This window comes from Erythrolamprus reginae, chromosome 10 (assembly GCF_031021105.1).
Source record: "Erythrolamprus reginae isolate rEryReg1 chromosome 10, rEryReg1.hap1, whole genome shotgun sequence".
Taxonomy (NCBI): Eukaryota; Metazoa; Chordata; class Lepidosauria; order Squamata; family Dipsadidae; genus Erythrolamprus; species Erythrolamprus reginae.
In genome coordinates this window covers 835,972-857,477 of record NC_091959.1, presented here as the reverse complement: position 1 = coordinate 857,477, position 21,506 = coordinate 835,972, and the positions used below count along the sequence as shown (strand labels likewise).

Sequence of the window (21,506 nt, the reverse complement as noted above, 5' to 3'; positions counted from 1 at the left end):
ACCTCATCCAACTGACCTTGGCTAGGTTGTTAAGGACAGTTAAGCAACATTTGGAGATGGTGATGTTCATGGTGTCTTTTGAAGAGATAGAGATCAGCTGCTGGGGTTCAGGCAGAATGATGAAGTCGTCTCCTGGCAACAGAGCTTGGTCCTGCTTGGGGTTGGTCTTCAGCTAAGGACGAAAAGGAGAAAGTCCAGTCAAGGCCCCTCTGAATCCCAAGGAAGGACCAGTTTGGTGTCTCAAGTTTGGTTTGGACAGTCCTTCGGTCTAGAACAGTGGCTCTCAACCTTTCTAATGCCACAATCCCTTAATGCAGTTCCTCCTGTTGTGGTGACCCCCAACCATACGTCTAGTGCCAATTCTACCAACAGAGCTCGAAGCTGATTGGCAGGAAGGTCAGAGGGACACTCCCACTGTAAACGCCTGATTGGTCGGATTGTAAAAATACGTTCCAGGGCGCCAGAATATAAAAGTTAGTTCCTAACACCAGGGGAAGTTTGTCTTAGGCGACCCCTGTGAAACGGCCATTTGACCCCCAAAGGGGTCCTGACTCCCCGGTGGAGAACCACTGCTCTAGGACAAAGGCAGCATTATATACCCGTATGGTGAGCTTGCTTATTTCCCCACGATAAAAGGGAGGTCTATGAATGCAGACAAAGCGTTCCTTTAACCTTACAGGAAGAAGAACAGCAAGATGAGGGAAATGTGAATTTAAAGGGAAGCAGATTCTGACTTTAGAAGTTCCCAAAGCTTAAACCAGCATCTCCTAAACCCAAGAAAATCACCCGAAATTGTGCAAAAGTGATTTTTTTCCCCTTTGGGTAGTGGCAAACAAACCCACATGTTTTTCTGTGCAGTTGGTGCTGTAACTTGTTGCTTATATCCTAACATTTTTATTAATATTGCTTCTTCATTGCTTATTTGACCCCTATGACCATCATTAAGTGTCGTACCACATGATTCTTGACAAATGTATATTTTATTTTATGTACGCTGAGAGCATCTGCACCAAGACAAATTCCTTGTGTGTCCAATCACACTTGGCCAATAAAATTCTATTCTATTCTATTCTATTTACAAGGTGTAAAAAGGACTTTTTGGGTGATGAAGGAAAATGTTTGGGAAGCACGGGCTTAAATACATTTAATATGTGGTGTTTTATATTAAACCTAATGGGGAACAATGCATTTTCTTCAGCCTATTCAAACATTAGAGAAAACACTTGCATAATTGCTTACACTGAATTAATATTAAATCTGTAACTGGTCCTGAAAAGCTAATTCACTTGGGAGTCAGAGGACCGACTGAAATATGGAGCTTAAATGCAGCCGCCCACCTGCCTAATGAAGTTCCAGACCCCCCCCCCCCAATTCCCCCCCAAACCATGGTAGAAACACACTTTGCATTTTTATTTATTTATTATTTATTTATTTATTAGGTTTGTATGCCGCCCCTCTCCGAAGACTCAGAGCGGCTCACAACAAAAACAATACAAATCCAATACTAAAACAATTTAAAACCCTTAATATAAAAACAATCATACATCTCATACAGACCATGCGTAAAGGGGAAGCAGCCCAGAAAACTATTGTGCACAGAAAGCCAGTGGCCAAAAAGGCGCATGAAACGATGGCTTACTTCTAAGTTTAAGTTCCAGCGACGTCCTCTTTTGTCCACCTGTTCTATCAGGGGCTCCCAGAGCGCATGGGTTTCGTTGTAATAATTCACCTGGACGCGGGATGGAAGACCAAGATGAAGCCCAGCGGGATTTCTCTTCCCGAGGAACAAAACCAAACTCAAGGGTCATGGAGACCCGTGACAAGGCCGAGGGCCAAAGACAGAAGGGCCGGCCCTGCCCACCTACCTCCAGCGTCACATGCACCTGCGCTGACATGAGAGAGGACCAATTTTTCACGGTCCCGGAAAACTCAGATTCCGCTAACAGCAAAGGGACGGTACGGTGTCCCAAGCCACACTCCAGGGTGACCTGGACCGATTTCACCACCGCCTTAAAATGCTCCTTTTTTTCACTCTGCTCGCTGCCCAGCAACGCTTCCGTGGCTTCCGTGGCCATGTCAACGCCCAGGAACCAACTCTGACACTCGTCAACGGACCGGATGCTCCAGAGGTCCACAGGGCTGCAAAGGGTCCCTCCAGATTCTTCCTCCTGGGTCGGCCGCTTCATAGCAGCCAGGATGGTCATCACAGTGTTGAGAATTATGGGCGAAACCTTGAAAACGAGAAAGGACACTAGAGCGGAGCGATTCACACATAATGGAGGCAGCAATTGCAGACCGGGGTTTTTCAAACTTGACGACTTTCAGAGGTGGAGGCTTCACCCCCACAGTTCCCCAAAGTCTGGATTAAATCAAGGGCCTTCAACGCATCAGTTTAGATTGAAGAGCTACTGTTTACCTATAGCTCTACATGGGGCTGCCCTTGAAGAGTGTTCAGGGACTCCAAATGGTCCAGAATGCAGCTGCGTGAGCTGTCATAGGTGCACCTCCGTACACCTGTATAACACCTATGCTCCCTGAGCTGCACTGGCTTCCTATTAGTCTCCGGGCAAAAATTCAAGGTGTTGGTTATTACCTATAAAGCCCTATATTGCTCAGGGCCAGAATATCTATGGGACCATCTCTTGTTCCAAGACCTATAAGAGCCTCCCCCAGGTCCCATTGACTAAGCAATGCAGATTGGCAGGGCCTTCTCTGTGGCTGCCCTGGCTCTATGGAATCAACTTCCACCCAAGGTCCGTACTACTCTCACCCTGCTGGCCTTTCATAAGGCCACCAAGACCTGGCTTTGACGGCAGGCCCGGGCACCATGAACTAACAACTATCATGGCCAAATTGTATGGATGCTACGTATATATGCTGATTGTTTAGTTTATTATGGATCGTCTGATTATTTAGTTTTATTGTTAGATTGTATATTTGACTTCTTTTAAATGGTTTTTTGTATTTTATATTGTTGTAAGCTGCCCTGAGTTCTTCGGGCTTGGGCAGCATAGAAGAAAGAAAGAAAGAAAGAAAGAAGGAAGGAAGGAAGGAAGGAAGGAAAGAATAAAGGAAGGAAAAAGGAAGGAAGGAAGGAAGGAAAGAAAGAAAGAAGAAAGGAAGGAAAAAGAAAGGAAGGAAGGGAAGAAAGAAAGAAAGAAGAAAGGAAGGAAAAAGAAAGAAAGAAAGGAAGGAAAAAGAAAGAAAGAAAGAAAGAATCCAGAGTGATGGTGAGATTGTTCCTGGCAAAATCAAACCAATATTTTCAGCATGGAGGACCAGAAGGCAGAAGCCAGGACTGTGTGGGTATCACAGGGACCCCCCCTGGAAGAGTGGATTTCCTACTCTACACACTGTAGATCTCATCCCAGCCACAGATGTCTTTAGAACCCCCCCAAAGGGTGAGCAATTGGTGACTAACTTTCACAACCAGGGTGTCCATCGTCACAGCCACGCTTTGCGCTCCAGAGGTCTCCATCGCGGCTTCCACAATTAAAGAGCATGGATGCACCACCTAAAAGAACACCAGCAAAGTATTGGGGTCAGTGCCCGCTTCCTACCGGCAGGAAAGGAACCCCCGGCAAAGGGGAGGGTCCCAGCAAGGGGCTCACCGTGGTCACATTCGTCTTTGCTGTCCCCCGGAGGAAGGGGCAGGCCAGCACCCGGAGGTCCAGGATCCGAGCGGTCATCTGCTGCGCCTCGGGCCCCCCCGACAGCATGAAGTTGCACTGGAAGGTGGCGGCCAAGGCGGGCGCATCAGCCCTGGTCAAGTTGGCCACAAACACAATTTCTGGATCCAGGATGTTTGCTATCACGGACATGTTTGATCGCGCAGCTGCAAAAGTTTAAATTCCGTTAAGTTCATGGCTCTACAAAGTGGTTATCACGACATAATAGATGAAACTCAGGGTGTCCAGGGGGAGAAAGCATTTGGAAACTCCCTGATATTTCGGAAGCAGTTGTAGATGACGTCGTACCAAACGGCTAAGCCATGGAGAAATATCAGGCACAGTTATGCTCATTTTTGCTTGACTCTGCCGGGCAGCACGATCCGTTTTTTTTTAACATGATTTTCCCCTGACTTTTAAACATTTTAATACAGTTTGGTTTTCTCCCCTGATTTATTCCGTTTTTCTCACGAATTCCCTGATATTTCCCAAACCACCAATTTCCCCGATAATTCCCTGATTTCCCTGTTTTTCAGGTTTGCTGGACACCCCGAACCTATTTTTCCCTCGGGTGCCAAAAGCGCTTGCACATATGCTACCCCGCATGCACAAGTGCCCACGCCCACCATTCAACGCCTGGGGAGGGCAAAAACGGCCTCCCCCGCCCCCAACAGAATCCCTCTGAAGGATGGAAACGGCCCATGTCTCAACTTCTAGTGAGTCCAGTGGACCTGTTTTTCGCCCCCCCGCCCCCCCCCCTAAGCTTCCCTGGAGCTTGGGGAGCCAAAATCGCCCTCCCCTGTCCCCCCAGAAGCCCAAAGCACCATCCCAGAGCCTCCCTGTGAGCCAAAAAACCAGCCGGCTGGCACACCCATGCACGCTGGATCTGAACCAGGGCAACGGCTCCCGTGGCAGCAGATATGGCTCTGGGTGCCACCTGTGACAGGTGTGCCATTGGTTCGCCATCACTGGTTTACACCATCATCACCACGGCTAATGAAAATAAAGCTGTCAGTACCGTGTATGATATTATGTTGGGTTACAGTACATATCAACTATCAACGTATGTTTAAGTGGTATATCTTTAAGAGAAGTGTGCCCGTTGGCCACAAGGGGGCGCTAACAGAGTTCCTGTTTGGGAGAGCGTTGTTGATATTGTATGTATAGAGCTGATTGCTAATGTATCTGGTTTGTATTTGATATTTGGGATTATATTTGTGATTTGGACTGTATAGAGATTATTCTACTATATATCTGCATGTAATATATATCTGCCTTCTGCTGCACGAATCCCAGCGACCAGTTAGGTCCCACAGAGTGGGTCTTCTCGGGGTCCCATCAACTAAACAATGTTGCTTGGCGGGGCCCAGGGGAAGAGCCTTCTCTGTGGCGGCCCCGGCCCTCTGGAACCAACTCCCCCCGGAGATTAGAATTGCCCCCACCCTCCTTGCCTTTCGTAAGCTGCTTAAAACCCACCTCTGCCGCCAGGCATGGGGGAATTGAGATTCCCTTTACCCCTAGGCCTCTACAATTTTATGCATGGTATGTCTGTATGTATGTTTGGTTTTTATAATAATGGGTTTTTAACTGTTTTTAGTATTGGATTATTATTGTATGCTGTTTTGTTATTGCTGTTAGCCGCCCCGAGTCTCCGGAGAGGGGCGGCATACAAATCCAATCAATCAATCAATCAATCAATCAATAATAGCAATCCCCCGTTCCCAAGTCCCTGCCCTGACCATGGAGCAACACATCCAGCTCTAAGCTGAGAATAAGGCCAGGGGTCTTAAGAGGGCAAAACTGCCCAGTGAGTAAGAGTTAGAGGAATTCCAAGGGGCTGTGCAGAATCCCTGCCCTCTGCTGACCTTTCTCGGGCTTGGGCTTTTCGTGGGAAGCCGGCTTCAAGGCAAACTGGGCCGGTTTTTCCGTCGGTTTGGCTGCAGGCACGGACTGAACGAAGAAGTCGGCCACTGTCAGCAGGAACTCCATGCTGGCACACAAGTAGAGCTGGTCCAGGACAGCTACGATGTCGGTCCCGTTTTTATCTTGCTTGTAGTTGATATCAATCATGACGCTGTCGGCTTTACCCTCCTTTCTGGCTAACATTCTGCAACAGAGAAACACATCCATAAGCAAAAGACGTATTTAAAAACATACAAGTTCATGCGATTCTTAAGAAATATTGAATGTAAACATTGATATGTAATCTTGCAATCCTATCAATAAGAATTGATTAGAAAAACAATTGGTTGCTGTTAAATTCACACTCTACTTGTATAAAATGGATCAAAATACTTCTGTTTAACCAATAACAAAGAGTAAAGGAAAGATATATACTACTACTTAAAGGCTGTGTAACAATTATAGTTCCCTCCCCTCTTTTTTTCTTCCCTTTTCTTTCTTTTCTTCCTCTTTTCTTCTCTTTTCTCCTTTTCCCCCCTTCCTATCTGACCATTGTTTGTATTTGACTATTTTGCTAGGTTTTTTTTATATGTTAATAACTAATAAAGATATTTTTTTAAAAAACAGAATGCATTTATAGATGAGATGGTTGAATTTATGGGGGGAAGAACTTAGAATAGATTAATCCAGTTCTGTATCCTCCATTTACCCCGATCCTAGAATTTCTAGTGAGAGGGCCACCACCTGCAAGGCCTCGGATTCAACAGCCCTTCACACAAGTTCCAAATCGCCTCTGTACAAGAGGTCGATTTTTTTTCATGGCTGACCAGGTGTGTTAAGTAAAGTACGGATGTCCGAGAGGCGGTGTTTTCAGAGACTGACTGCTGGACAGCTGACCTGGCCGTGGCTTTCTCCACCCCTTCTCTGAGGTCATCCAAGGTGCATGTGTCCATCTTAGTGCTGACATCTAGGGAGCCGTCCGAAAACATTTGTCCCGAGGATCTCATGAAATGCAGCCGGAGTTCTCCAAGGCGTAAGTGGCTATTGTGGAGGGACAGCTGAGACTTCTACGAGATATAAAAATGGCCAAGATAAAGGGATGAAATCTCACAGCTCAGAGACTCAACACCTTTCCTTCTTTAAAAAAAAAAAAATATTAATTTTTTAAATAATAACAACAAATACACACTACATAAAAGCTGCATGCTCCCACCACCCAACATCACTCATTCTGACCACCAAAATGAGGGTGCACTTTTTAACATTACCATATTTACAAATTATAGAGTGATTCTATTCTTTATAACTTGGTCTTGAATTCTGCTAACCGTATAACCTCTAATCCTGTCCCATCTTCCCATCCGTTCTTTCACTTTAATTTCATTAATCCTATTCATCTTTCTATCCATAATTTCAAACTGAATGTGTTCCACCCTGTACTGGTACCAGTTTTGTATTGTCCATTTTGTTGCATCCTTCCAACCTAAAACTATTACTATAGCTGCTTCTTTAATTTCTCTGAATTCACCCATATCATTCTGACTCAACACTTTTCCGAGTTTGGGCTACCTAGCCGATCAGAGAAAGAAGACAGGTGGAGAACTTTTTCCTGTAAAAACAACCGAATTCAATTAACCCAGAAGAAATATCTCTCTCTCGAGAAAAAAGTCTGAAGACTTTGACATCGTCATGCCCAGGTTGTCAACAGAGAAAGCCCCCCAAATACCAGAATGAGCGGGGGAGAAGGCGGCAGGAACGGGAATGGGGCAGGGGAGGCTGGAGGACTCATCAACAGTGTGTGTGTGCGTGTGTGTGTATGTGCCTGTGCACTCACATATATGAAGGCACACACAGATGGCTAACAAACTCAAAGATAAAATTCCACATGTTTTTAAAACAAACTCCATTTTTTGATCTAGTTGGCCTGTGGTTTTCTTTTTTAACAGTGTATCTCAAGAACATTGAGACCCACCTGGTTCTTATCCGCATTGTAGAGAACAATGGAGAGCGATTCGAAGTTAAAATGAAACATCAGGGCCACACTTTTCTCCAGCTGGGCTTCACCAAGGGCCTTCTCTACAGGGATCTCCGGGGGACCTGGGGGATTCAGAAACAAGAAAGGCGTTTAAAAGAAGTCATGACTGCCGCTTGTCTGAAGACTGGCAATTACGACATCGTTATTCAATGCCAACCCTGTTTAATCTTATTTTGCAAATGAAAACTTTATTACAGCCAAAGGACCGGCATGAAACGTTACAACATTTCTTGTTATTCCACCTTTATTTTTTGCTGAATTTAAGGTGGCGAACCCATCTAATGTTCTCTTCTCTTACACATAATAGTAATAATAATAATAATAATAATAATAATAATAATAATAATTTATTAGATTTGCATGCCACCCCTCTCCGAAGACTCGGGGCGGCTCACAACAATGATAAAAACAATATTATAGTAACACAAATCTAACATTAAAAGAAATAACTAAAACCCTATCACATAACGACAGCCCTGTGAGGTTGTCTGGCTGAAGCGGAATGACTGGCCTGAAGTCACTCAGCTGCTTTCACGTCCAAAGTGTCCAGGTTTCTAGCTAACACCCCAAACTCCTTTTCTCCAGAGCTTCCCAGGTATTGTTTTGTCCTGACGGGGGTAACAACCCAATGGTGCGTTTTGTCCCTCTTGGAGTTAAATGCTCAACCTTGGAGAAAGACCTACCGTCCTCCAGGCCAGAAGCAGCTTCAGCTTTGGGTCTCTTAAATTTCTGAGCGTCCGGCAAATTTGAGTGTGTGACTCTGGGATCTGCAGCAGCTTCACCGAGATTCTCTAGCAAAATGTTCATGAGCAAAGTCAAGTCGTCCTGGCTGAGTGAGATCTGCAAAGAGAAGGATCGACTGTCCAGCTGCTCTTCTCCAGCAACCCTACACATTTTGTCTTCCTTCTCCCCCAACCTGATGCAAATACACTGCTCAAAAAACAATAATAAAGGGAACACGTAAACAACACAATATAGCTGCAAGTCAATCCAACTTCTGTGAGATCAAACTGTCCACTTAGGAAGCAACACTGATGGACAATCAATTCCACCTGCTGTTGTGCACATTCAACTTTGTACAGAACAAAGCATTCAAGGAGAATATTTCAATCATTCAGATCTAGGATGGGTTCTTGGAGGGTTCCTTTTATTTTGAGCAGTATAGTAAAAATCAATCTTAGATCAGCACAAGAATTTAAGGAAGGCCAGAGTGCAGACTCCAGGGAGAAGGTGGGGGGATGCATTTCATTCTTAGTATAGGTAGGAAATATCTGCCTGTCACTCTGATGCCTGCCTGCAGGAATAATCTAGCACCTAGGAGCAGACATATACATTAAAGCCCTTCATGGCATCGGACCAGAATATCTCCGAGACCGCCTTCAGCTGCACGAATCCCAGCGACCGGTTAGGTCCCACAGAGTTGGCCTTCTCCGGGTCCCGTTGACTAAGCAATGTCGTTTGGTGGGACCCAGGAGAAGAGCCTTCTCTGTGGTGGCCACGGCCCTCTGGAACCAGCTCCCCCCAGAGATTAGGATTGCCCCCACCCTCCTTGCCTTTCGCAAGCTCCTTAAAACCCACCTCTGTCATCAGGCATGGGGGAATTGAAATTTCCCTTCCCCCAAGGCTTATAGAACTTATACATGGTATGCTTGTATGTATGAGTGGTTTTTTAAATTGGGGTTTTTTAGATTGTTTTTAATATTAGATTTGTTTACATTGTCTTTTTATATTGTTGGTTTTCTATTGTGTTCAAAAGAGGCAGGAATGTTTCTACCCAGAAGGGGGAAAAAAACCCTTATGTAAATAAAAGTTGTAAGTGGAGATATTCCTAACTGGAAAACCAAAGCCCCCTTCAAGGGCAAAATCACGCAACCTCCATCAGGACCCAAGCAGTCATTATAATCCGCAGCTCAGCTGCCCAGGGGTCATGGCTCTCTCCTCTTTTGGTGACCTTACCTGCATGGCCTTCAAGTCTCCTTGGATGGTGATCCCTGGAATCTGCAGATACCAATCGGAGGCCAAGTTCCTCTGAACGGACAGCTGTAGATTGACCGGCTCCAAAATTTCAATCTCTGGCTGGGGGCTGCTGCCCACCACCGTCCTGCAAATTAAAGGGGAACGGATGGAGACCCGACCTTCCCTCCTTCCCAGGGGGGTCAAGGGAGGACCCAGATTGTGGGGGAGGGGAATATGCGGATTCTGCAAACTGCCCAGAGGGGGCTGTGGAAGCACCGTGAGGCAGGATATAAGGTCTAAAGCCTATCGCTATACCTGGAGATCTTCAACTGGGTGAGCTGGACGTCCAGTTTGTCAATCACCGGTGGAGACCTCTTCTTCTCTTCAGAGACCAGGATGAATTCGTTCCAAACTCTGATTAAGCCGAGATCAGCTATCAGTACATCGTTGGACATGGAGGACCGAGGGACCAGGATGACGGGCGCTTTCAGGTTGATGTCCATCGAGAGGCGAAAGCTCTTCTGGGCAAACTCCTTCATGCTGGAGGCGGCCTTTTCTGCGGCTTGAACCGTGGCAGCGCTCAGCGCCTCCTTGGCCGCTTGGAAGTGGCTCAGGAAGTGCTAAGCCAGGACAGAATTGCAAGGCTAGTTAAGCAGCGCCCCCAGGAGGTCAGGGAAGGAAAGCACAACCCCCCAGGTACGTTTGAAGCCAGTTTCATTTTAAGTAAAATGGGGCTACCTCTGAAAAGTCTTGGGAAACTTCAGATCGTGCAGAATGCAGCTGCAAGAGCAATCATGGGCTTCCCTAAATATGCCCATGTTACACCAACACTCCGCAGTCTGCATTGGTTGCCGATCAGTTTCCGGTCACAATTCAAAGTGTTGGTTATGACCTATAAAGCCCTTCATGGCATCGGACCAGAATATCTCAGGGACCGCCTTCTGCTGCACGAATCCCAGCGACCGATCAGGTCCCACAGAGTTGGCCTTCTCCAGGTCCCGTCAACTAAACAATGTCGTTTGGCGGGACCCAGGGGAAGAGCCTTCTCTGTGGCAGCCCCGGCCCTCTGGAACCAACTCCCCCCAGAGATTAGAATAGCCCCACCCTCCTTGCCTTTTGTAAGCTCCTCAAAACCCACCTCTGCCGTCAGGCATGGGGGAACTGAGATATTCCCTTCGCCCTAGGCTTCTACAATTTATACATGTTTGTATGTATGATTGGTTTTATAACAAGGGTTTTTAGCTGTTTTAGTATTGGATTTCTACATGCTGTTTTTATCACTGTTGTTAGCCGCCCCGAGTCCATGGAGAGGGGAGGCATACAAATCCAATAAATAAAATAAATAAAATAAAAACAAGTCGTATTGTGTGGACTTTCCAACCGTCTCATTCTCAAGTGTCACCATGTAAAAGAAGAAGTAATGGACCAATTTTATTCTTTTCCGTCCTTAGTGATGGGTCTGGAATTTAGAGCCTACCTAGATGAAAACTTGCAACGTGAGCCAGTGTTTCTCCCCCTTGTCAACTTTTAAGATGTGTGAACTTCAATTCCCAGAATTCATCTTCCGGATCTGAGAGATGAACTGAATCCTGGGAATTGAAGTCCATGCATCTTAAAAGTGTTCAAGATTAGGGAAGACCAGGCGGTGTTTGTGCATATGTTTTGGGAATGCAGAAATTTTGGAAAGAAGTGCAAGAGGACACTAATAGGATGTTAAATATACAATGGACAATTACAAAAGAAATGGCCAAAAGGAATGAGATGGGAGAATTTAGAGAAATAAAAGAAGCAGCGATAGAAAGCGCTCAGGTGGTAGTGGATTAAAAAATGGATCACATAAAACTGACATCTGTACATGGTGGATCATATTCAGTTTGAGATTATGGATAAGAGGATGAATTCGGCCAATGAAACTAATCTACGGGAACTGATGGGACGATGGGACAAGGGAAGGGGATATGTGGTCAGTAGAATTCGAGACCAAGGTATAAAGAATAAATTAGAATTACTTTATAATATGTAAATAGATATATTGCTCTTGAGTTAAAATGGTATGTAGAAATTATGCCCCCAATTTGGTAGAGGGGTGTGGACGTTGTTTGGTGGTGGGCACTTAACACTGAGAACACTGTGATGTGTTGGGTGGATCTCTATTGTTATTATGAAAACCAATTTAAAAAATGTACATACAATAAAGATCAGGGAGGACCGATGTAAGTTGACCGAAAGAAGCTGCTCTCTTACCAGGAGTGTCATGAAGAATTTGTGCACATAGACAATCTGAACGCAGCCCACTTTCAGAGACATTCGGCCGTCCACCTTGGACATGTCCACGTAAGCGTCGCCTTCCGTGGCATCGGAATAAAGGGTCATGGTGAACCGGAAGACTTCGTCCCCCACGATCGAGACGGTCTGCAAAGATCACACATACCATCATTCTCTCTCTCACCCATCGTGCTCTGCCTTGCCCGGCCCCTCAGCAAGGAAAAAGGGTCCCAGGGGTGTCGGATCTTGACCCAAAACAGCCCCCCCCTGCCCCTCTGCTCCACTAGGGCCCCCTCCCTCTCCTCTAATTCAGTTTCTCCATCTCCAGGGGAGAAGACGACGTGTGAATAGGGCAGAGTGGTCAATCCTACACTCTTTTTTCTCTCTCTCTTCTGATCCTAACTCTTTTTTTTTCCAAACTGGACCATGAGGCTCATTCCAGCCCCCCCAAAGCCACGCTCACCTTTTTATGAACCGTTTTTGGATCGACGTTGGTTATGATGAAATCCCGAAGCCGGGCAAAAACTTCTGTGTGCTTTGTTGTTGTAAACACACAGGCCTCCATCCCTGGGTCCAAAATAAAAGGGGAAGCCTTCGATTTTGGATTGAAGTTTGGACACCGGGAATTTCCTGAAGGAATCTACACTTAACCCCCTACTAGCTCTCCTCTTTGGCTGCTCTAGGAAACATATTTGACCCAAGAATTCCATCCGACAGCAACGGCAGAGTTAAGTAACTGGGAGCTGAATTGTTTTCCTTTGTTTTTAATTCCCGTGCATTGTTTCAAATGTGCTCACCTTGAATCCGTATGTCTGCAATATTGGCTTTCTGGTCACAGACCAAGACGTTGAAGGCATTCAGTTTGGCCGTGAGCTTCAAGTCAAAGACATCGTCAGGGGCGGCTGCAGAGGCAGCATCTGTGGAAGAAGAAGAAGAGGAGCTCGGTGGGTGGGGTGGGCCTTCCTCCTCACTCTTCCTCTTCCTCCCTCCCGGTCTTTCAGCAATGAACACACAGGGGCTTTGTGCCCCCACCCCCACTGCTGCTGCTTCAAAGCCATGCAAAAAACCCTTGGAAATTCAAAATGCTTCTTAAATTAATGGATTTAATGGGGTCATCGTGGTCAAAAGGGATCCTTAGCATTAAATAGGATGGGCAGAAAGAGAAAGAGAAAGAGAGATCGACCTTCCAATACCTGATTTTGCAACAGCTATTTTGGGGTCTTCCGGTGGCTGCTCTACATCAGCCCCCTTCTCAGCTGGCGTGAGACCCCTTGAGGCAGAGGTGAAGAAATCCATGATAGAAAGCAAGGCTTCGGTGTGCAAGAGTAAGTCTAGCGAAGAAAAGGAGACCTGGGAAAAAAATAAAGAAAGGAAATAAATGAAGGAGAGGTTTTTATCATTTTAAAAGGCCCCTAAATGGAAGTTATTTGGCTCAAAAATCCAACTGGAATCTGAAACATTTTAGTTAAACCAGTATTTGTTCTCAAAAGGACACTCTCCCTAAGATAGTAAGGTGACTTTTTTACTGGTTTTTTTAAAAAACACAGTAACTACAGGAAACAAAAAAAAGTGTGCAGCATAATCGCGATGCATGAAAACATATTTATAATTATATATCTGATTCTTCAGTTGCCCCATTTTGGTTTAATTCACATTTATCCTACTAAGGTGTCTTAATACTCACATTCAGCATCTGCTTTGTTCTACTGTAAACAGTGTCAAAGTGAGGACCATCAACGTTGGCCTAAACGAGAAACACAATGTTAGTTTGTGGCAGACGATGGAGCATTAGCGAAGCGCACACATGTTCATGCAAACTGTTAAGTTCGGGCAGGGACATGTGGTTGAGACACTCAAGGTGTGGGGACATTGCATGCATTCATTCATTCATTCTTATTTATTTATTTATTTATTCATTCTTATTTATTTATTCATTCATTCATTCATTCTTATTTATTTATTTATTTATTCATTCATATTTATTTATTCATTTGTTCATTCATTCATTCTTATTTATTTATTTATTCAATCATTCATTCATTCTTATTTATTCATTCATTCATTCATTTATTAGATTTGTATGCCGCCCCTCTCTGTAGACTCCGTAGACTTGCAATCAAAGCGCCTCTTGGTCCAATCCCACCACTGCATCACCTCCTTGTCATTTTTGCCCTGGGTTCAACATCTACCTAGTCCTGCCAACTGCTATCTCAGTAGGGCAAAACCCACACCGTGTCACCTCTAGAAGTGCCGCCGAAGAGACCAAGCTGGGCCCCGTTCGATTCCCAAGAAGGAAAAGGCAAAAGGAAGATGTGTTGCCCCTCCTGGTGTAGGAACAAGGGGTGAGTCCCCCTCTGTACGTAACTGACAGAGAGACCAACACACAACGCAGCCTTCTAGCAGAAACCTCTAGCGAGGTTCAATTTGGCTTTTCGTAACATGCATTAATTTGCATCAATTCACTCTGATTCTCTGCATAAAATACGCCGCCATTTTTGTCTTAAGCAACAGTAATTTTAAGTTTTAAAGAAGTGCTTAACCTTAACATATTCCATCTTTAGAAGATCCTTGCCAGATTCATCTGAAGAACTAATAATATTTAATGGCTCTCCTTTGGAATCTGTAGAAAGAATGAAATTCAGACTTAAACCCTTGCAAGCCACAGCCACTCATTGACAACAGAGTCTCTAGCTAAGGAAAAGTGGATGGAGGCAGTGGAGGGAGATTTCTTCAGCGATGGCATCTTCCTCCAAAGAATAATCGGTAGAATTTCAGAGACTTGAACATTATCTAAAATATGCGGTAAATAGATGCTTCACAAGCTTGATGAGGTCCTCCTGCCTGAGCAGGAGAATCTAGGTTGTTTTAGGATTAAAAAATTACATCCCCCTAATAATTATTTCACCAAGTTATAATCTATCTCAATGTTAGTTTTTCTCTTTAGGGGGTTTTTTTTAGTCAAAACTAACCAAAACTCTCACAATTCTAGCCAAAGATATTCCCTAAGGTCATTTTTAAACTACCCAAATTTTAAATTTTATGATTAAAGGAATATGGAAAAAGGGAGTCTTTATGGAAAAATAAACAAGACCCTTTAAAGTGCTTAAAACTCAAATAGAGTTTTGGACAATGAATAAGAATGAAAATTCAGAACACAAAATTGAAATATTTTTTTTAAATGTGATCTGCAGCTTAACACTGTCCTCTAAAAACCTGTAATCTGAGTTACATTTATTTGTGAAAATCCTTCATTAAATATACACTTACCAGTGAATTCAAGGCAATTCATCTGGACTTTCTGAAGATATGCGGTAAGAGTCATGTCGTGCATTTTAATTCTACCTTCACTTCCAAGTTTTAATACTGTGAGCCTGTATAAAGGGAGGCTTTGCTTTTCCACGGGCTTCGTTAATGTTACTAACACCTGAAATGGGGGAAGTAAAGTATATGAAACAGCTTGGACACATAAAAATACACCGGCCATTCATATATTCCATATTCTCTATCTATATTTGCCATTTTGCCAAGCCATCTTCAAGGAGGGGGTGGGGGTGCTGTAGAAAGAAGGAAGAATTCAGGCCTCTCAGATTCACAAATATACCAAAAATCCTGGAATCAACAGAGCCTTTAATCAGAACAGAACAAGTTGCTTGTCCTGATGGAGGATCCAGCTGGCTCCGATTCGGGAGTCCTGAGACGCCCCACCTTTCTTACCACCCAGGATGGCCTGACAAGTGGGGTGCTAACCTCCTTTCCCCCCCCCCCCATCTCTTTTCAGCCCTCCTGCCTACAGGAAGGAAAAGTACAAGCTTTGCCAAATCCAACTGCTGCCACCACCAAGAAGGTCACAGAGAGGCCCTCCAGGGAAACACCGAAAGGCAGCTGGGAACAAACGGGCTGGTGGACCACTGACAATAACCCACTCTTCCGGTCTGGGGGAAGCCAGAAAGGAGCCAGAGGAAGGAGAACAAATAAGGCCCTCCTTGCCAGCAGATATTCAGGAAACGTCTGAATTAGGCTTCAGTTGAATGGTCCACTGCCAAGCAAATAAGAGGAGAGAGAGAGAGAGAGATGATAGATAGATAGATAGATAGATAGATAGATAGATAGATAGATAGATAGATAGATAGATAGATAGATAGATAGATAGATAGAGATGATAGGTAGATAGATTAAATGGGTAGCTAGGAGGATCCGTGGGTAAATATGAATGAAGGGAGGCAGAGGTTCATACGTTGCCTACCTTGTTGATTTCAAAGTTCAGCAGCAGGCTGGTTCTATCCTCCTCCTTCAGGGCTTCTTCTTCCGAGATGCTGGACTTCGGGGTTCCAGCCAAGGGCACCATTTCTTTTGCCTTGCCTGCTAATTCCAAAACAAGAAGGCATGTCCACATCTTGCTGCAAAACCAAGGCTTCTTGATGAGCCATGAGCTGTGAGCCTGGACCAGGCCAAGCGCCCCCCCCCCCTCATGGGAAAACCTTTCCGTCGGCTGCCCCCTGCCTGCCTGCCTGTCCCCAGAAGGGCCCTGCTGGCAGGTCAACTCCCTCCTGGCCTCCCTGCAGGACAAAGGCCCCAACTGCGCAACCTGGGAACAGGGACACACTCACAGAGGTTGCCTACCTCCCGTCGACGCGGCTGGTTCCTTCCCAGGGTCGGTTCTGTCGGCTTCCGCCAGGTTTTCATTCATAACTTTAAGCAGAACGTTTAAATCCTCCTGACTCAGGATAATCTAGAAACAGGGACATTTCAAGGACAGGGGACGTTTCATTTAATAATAATAATAATAATAATAATAATAATAATAATAATAATAACAACAACAACAACAACAACAACAACAACAACAACAACAACAGAGTTGGAAGGGACCTTGGAGGTCTTCTAGTCCAACCCCCTGCATAGGCAGGAAACCCTACACTACTTCAGACAGATGGTTATCCAACATCTGCTTAAAAACTTCCAGTGTTGGAACATTCACAACTTCTGGAGGCAAGCTGTTCCACTGGTTAATTATTCTAACTTTCAGGAAACCTCTCCTTAGTTCTAAGTTGCTTCTCTCCTTGTTTAGTTTCCACCCATTGCTTCTTGTTCTACCCTCAGGGGCTTTGGAGAATAGCCTGACTCCCTCTTCTTTGTGGCAACCCCTGAGATACCGGAAGGCTACTATCCTGTCTCCCCTGGTCCTTCTTTGCATTAAACTAGACATAAACCCAGTTCCTGCAACCGTTCTTCCTATGTTTCAGCCTCTGGTGCCATAATCCTCTTTGGTGCTCTTCTCTGCACTCAACAGGGAGACTCCGCAGACTGAAAAAACCGCCATTGAACAAGGGGGACTAACCCCAACCCTGCCCCCTGAATACGCAGCTACATCCATCTGCCTTTTTTGGAAAGTCCCTCTTTCCTCGTTGCCTGCCCCCCTCCGATCTTTCTTGCTTCGGTCATCAACAGGGCAAAGCGAAGGTGTCATTCAAGGCCATTATGGGAACCATCGTTGATCTAAAATTCCTCTCCGTGGTGGTTCTTCTTCTTCCTCCTTCAATACCCCAAAGGCCTCATTTTGGGGTCCCTGAGGAGCGAAGCTTCGGCAAAAGCCAGGATACCGAGGTGACTCCCCCAAATCCCCCTAGTCCCCAAGGGGGTCTCTGGCTGGGGTTCAGTTCAGCAAACCCCCCAACACAACCCTTGAGTGAGGGTGTCAGTCACAAGAGGCCCCTCTCTCCTCTCTTCCTACGCCTAAAACACGACTTGAGTATTGCCCACAAGATCATATGCTGCAACGTCCTACTGGTCAATGACTACTTCAGCTTCAACCGCAACAACACAAGAGCACGCAACAGATTCAAACTTAATACAAACCGCGTCAAACTTGACTGTAAAAAATATGATTTCAACAATCGAGTTATCAAAGCATGGAACTCATTGCCGGACTCAATTGTGTCAACCCCTAACCCCCAACACTTCTCCCTTAGACTCTCCACGATTGACCTCTCCAGGTTCCTAAGAGGCCAGTAAGGGGCGTACATAAGTGCACTGGTGTGCCTTTCGTCCCCTGTCCAATTATCTTTCCTTTCTTTCACCTATCTTATATATTCTCTTCCTTTCATATATCCTCTCCTCTAAGTTCACTCTCACCCTCTTTTATATTATCACATGTCTATTTTCTTCCTATGTATTTGTGTATTGGACAAATGAATAAATAAATAAATAAATAAATCAAGAGCACTGACAAGGTCAGAAGCCAAGAAAGAACAATGAAGGGTTCTCCCTGCCCCCCCCACAACCCCCTCCCCCAAGAGCTGCTTTGGAAAAGCCCGGCAGCCTCTGGTGGATGGAAGCCCTCCCCTCCCTTTCAGATGGAGGAAGGTCTTTCTTGCCCTCTCTGGTTTCCTTCCTAAGGAGACCCCCCCTCCCTCCCCCCCCCCCGGGAGAAACCTACCAGCTGCACGAGAGAAGGGAAATGAACTCACGCTGATGGTGTCCAGGTAGCCTCGGACTTCCACCAAGGGTATTTTGTGGTACCACATGCCGGCCAGGTTGCGGTTGACCGAGAGGTCCAGATTAATGGGGTGCAGGATCTGAAGGTCAGGCTGAGAAGCCCCCCGATGCAAGACAGTCCTGCAGGAGGCCACACGGTTATGGTGGGGTCACTTTCGTTGCTTTAAAATGTACGTAAACCCAAACTCAGTTCTACCTCGGGATGCTGTAAATACTTTTGAATACCTCGTGATCTAAAAATGACCGTTTTTGACGGCCTGACCATTCCTGCAAACTTCAGCAATTTTAAGATTTGCCAAACTGCTTGCAACATCACAGCAGTATTTTCAAACAAAGACCCGAGGTTGCTAGTGAAGGTTATAGCTTTGTTGGTCATCAGAACTAATATACAAGATTTGTAGGTTGTTTGTTTATTTATTTGACTTTGGGGTGGCTCACAACAACAATAAAAATAAAGTAACCCCTCGCTACTTTGCGGTTCATCTTTTGCGGATTCGCTACTTCACGGGTTTTCAAAGGGGGCTTAAATCCATTAAATCCATTGATAATTTTAAATCTATTAAAAATCCATAAAATTCTTCTACAGTCCTACTGGACTCTATTAAAGAAACCAGTAGGATATCACACGTAGTTCCAGCTGAGAAACATTATAGAATGACCGTTTAATGCAAAGGGTGGGTTTTAAAAGTCCAAATACTCGTTAAATACACAAAAACCTATCTTTCCTCTACTTCACGGAAATTCATTTTTCACGGGGGGTCTTGGAATTCCTCCCCCGCGAAAAACGAGGGATCGTTGTACAATATAAATAGATACAGAGCCATAAAAGAAGTCGAACATTATCAGAGACTGAAACATTAGTGGCGGGCACTTCAGCCCGTTTGCTCCAGGTGGTCCTATCTGCAAGGTTTTAAGGGTCAATGTGGCCGAGCTCTCCCCGACCACGCTGGGCTCCACGGGGAAAGAGGAACCGGACCTACCTGGACAGCTTCAGCTGGGAGAGGCGCACGTCCATTTCATCCACGATGGGGGGCAGGGAGCCCTCCTGGGCCGGCACCAGGCTGAACCGGTTCTGGATTTTAATCAGCCCAAGGTCAAAGACCACAGCGTTGCAGGAGACGGAGGACTGCGGGACCACGATGACGGGGGCCTTCAGGTCGATGTCCATGGAGAGGCGGAAGCTCCTCTGGGCAAAGTCCCTCATGCTGGTGGCGGCCTTCTCGGCGGCCTGCACCGTAGCAGCGGTCAAGGCCTCAGTGGCCATCTGGAAGTTGCTGAGGAAATTCTGCGACAAAGCAAGACCATTGGCAGGTCAGGGGTGGGCCGAGGGAGCAGCTGACCGTTATCTCCGGGAACGCCTTCTGACGCCCACCTCCCAGCCCACAGAGGCGGCCTTCTCCGAGCCCCATCAGCCCAACAATGTCGGCTGGTGGGCCTGTGGAGAAGGGCCTTCTCTGTGGGGGCTCCAACACTATGGAACTAACTGCCTCCAAAGATTCATACTCTTCCCACCCTGGCTTTTCCAACAGGCCTGGAATTGTGGAGTGAATGGAATCCTAGATCAATGTTTCCCAACCTTGGCAGCCTTACCAGGAGGGCGATGAGGAATTTGTGTAGATATATGATCTGGATGCAGCCCACTCTGAGCGCCACGGTCCCATCCACTTTGGACATGTCGGTGTAAGCGTCTCCCTCGGTCGCCTCTGGATACAAGGTCAGGTTGAAACTGAACACTTCATCGCCCACTATGGAAACCGCCTAGAAGTGGGGGGGCAAGGCAAAGTGTTGTGGGTTGGATTGGTAGTTTCTAGATAGAAACCTAGAAGATTGACGGCAGGAAGACCTCCTGGTCCATCTCATCTGCCCTGATACTATGTCCTGCATTTTATCTTAGGATGGATCTATGTTTATCCCAGGCAGGTTTACATTCAGTGACTGTGGATTGACCAACTACGTCTGCTGGAAGTTTGTTCCAAACATCTGCGACTCTTTCAGTCAAATAATTGTTTTCTCACGCTACTTCTGATCTTTCCCCCAACTGACCTCAGATTATGTCCCCTTGTTCTTGGGTTCACTTTCCTATTAAAAACACTTCCCTGCTGAACCCTCTAGCGTATTTAAATGTTTCAATCGTGTCCCCCCTTTCCCTTCTGTCCTCCAGACTATACAGATTGAGTCCATGAAGTCTTTCCTGATACGTTTTATGCTTAAGACCTTCCACCATTTTTGTAGCCCGTCCAAAAGATGCGTTTGCAATGATTGACAATGCAACCGTCTGGAGCCCTCTCTGGTGTTTAAAGGCTGTCGCTCTAAAACCAAGGGGGACGTGGAGAACACACAAATGGACTCAGACCGGGTTTGCACTGGTTGTTTCTTCCAAAACCCCTGGAGAAGGGACTTCGCGGAAGCCCCTGTGAGGCATCTCCTGGTAGGGAATAAAGGGAGCCATTCCAGTGGCTAAAAAGTCCGAGTTTTGACTTGCGATCAAATGAGTAGCTGTACCTTTTTATGAATTGTCTTCGTGTCAACATCAATGACAACAACATCTTTCAGCCGCGCAAAGAGAATAGTTTCACTGGGCTGCAGAAAAAGGAAGGAGTCGAGGCCTGGAAGGAAAAGGATGGTTGATTATTTGCCAAGAGCCACAGAAATGAAATCTCGGAGCCCAAACTAAATATACTGCTCAAAAAATAAAGGGACCCCTCAAAGAACCCATCCTAGATCTGAATGAATGAAATATTCTCATTGAATACTTTGTTCTGTACAAAGTTGGATGTGCAGACAACAAAATGAAATTGATTGTCCATCACTGTTGCTTCCTAAGTGGACAGTTTGATTTCACAGAAGTTTGATTTACTTGGAGTTTATACTGTGTTGGTCAAGTGCTCCCTTTGTTTTCTTGAGCAGTGTAAACTAACCTTGACTGCATTATTCAAATTCCCAAAGTATTTTTAAGCTGCGTTAGAAATATTTCTAAGATCTGGGCCACTGAATTTATTGGAACAAAAGCCGAGGATGTTATCTTGTTCTGTCCTGTCTTTGAAGTGCCCAGACTTATGCCCAACTGCCCTGTCCCTCTTCCCAGCCTTCATCTCAAACCACCAGAGATGCATCTACTTAACTGGCCTTCCGCTATTCAGGGTCAGAATTGAGAAATCAGAAACGAGTGAAATCAAAGTCCTCCA

At 45.6% G+C, this 21,506-nt stretch overlaps 1 protein-coding gene across 1 annotated transcript in view; it reads right to left on the bottom strand.

Moving 5' to 3' along the window:
• Positions 1-21,506, bottom strand: part of VPS13C (vacuolar protein sorting 13 homolog C) — a 63,541-nt gene that overhangs the window by 15,337 nt on the left and 26,698 nt on the right. The window contains 24 exon segments of the mRNA XM_070762754.1: positions 17-172; positions 1,640-1,729; positions 1,866-2,231; positions 3,422-3,514; positions 3,612-3,835; positions 5,534-5,775; positions 6,468-6,637; positions 7,543-7,667; positions 8,289-8,445; positions 9,562-9,706; positions 9,877-10,181; positions 11,806-11,973; positions 12,290-12,393; positions 12,624-12,743; positions 13,020-13,176; positions 13,511-13,570; positions 14,367-14,446; positions 15,094-15,250; positions 16,070-16,188; positions 16,447-16,555; positions 18,294-18,441; positions 19,302-19,606; positions 19,912-20,079; positions 20,824-20,927. Of these exon segments, the coding sequence (XP_070618855.1) occupies positions 17-172; positions 1,640-1,729; positions 1,866-2,231; positions 3,422-3,514; positions 3,612-3,835; positions 5,534-5,775; positions 6,468-6,637; positions 7,543-7,667; positions 8,289-8,445; positions 9,562-9,706; positions 9,877-10,181; positions 11,806-11,973; positions 12,290-12,393; positions 12,624-12,743; positions 13,020-13,176; positions 13,511-13,570; positions 14,367-14,446; positions 15,094-15,250; positions 16,070-16,188; positions 16,447-16,555; positions 18,294-18,441; positions 19,302-19,606; positions 19,912-20,079; positions 20,824-20,927 (3,872 nt within the window).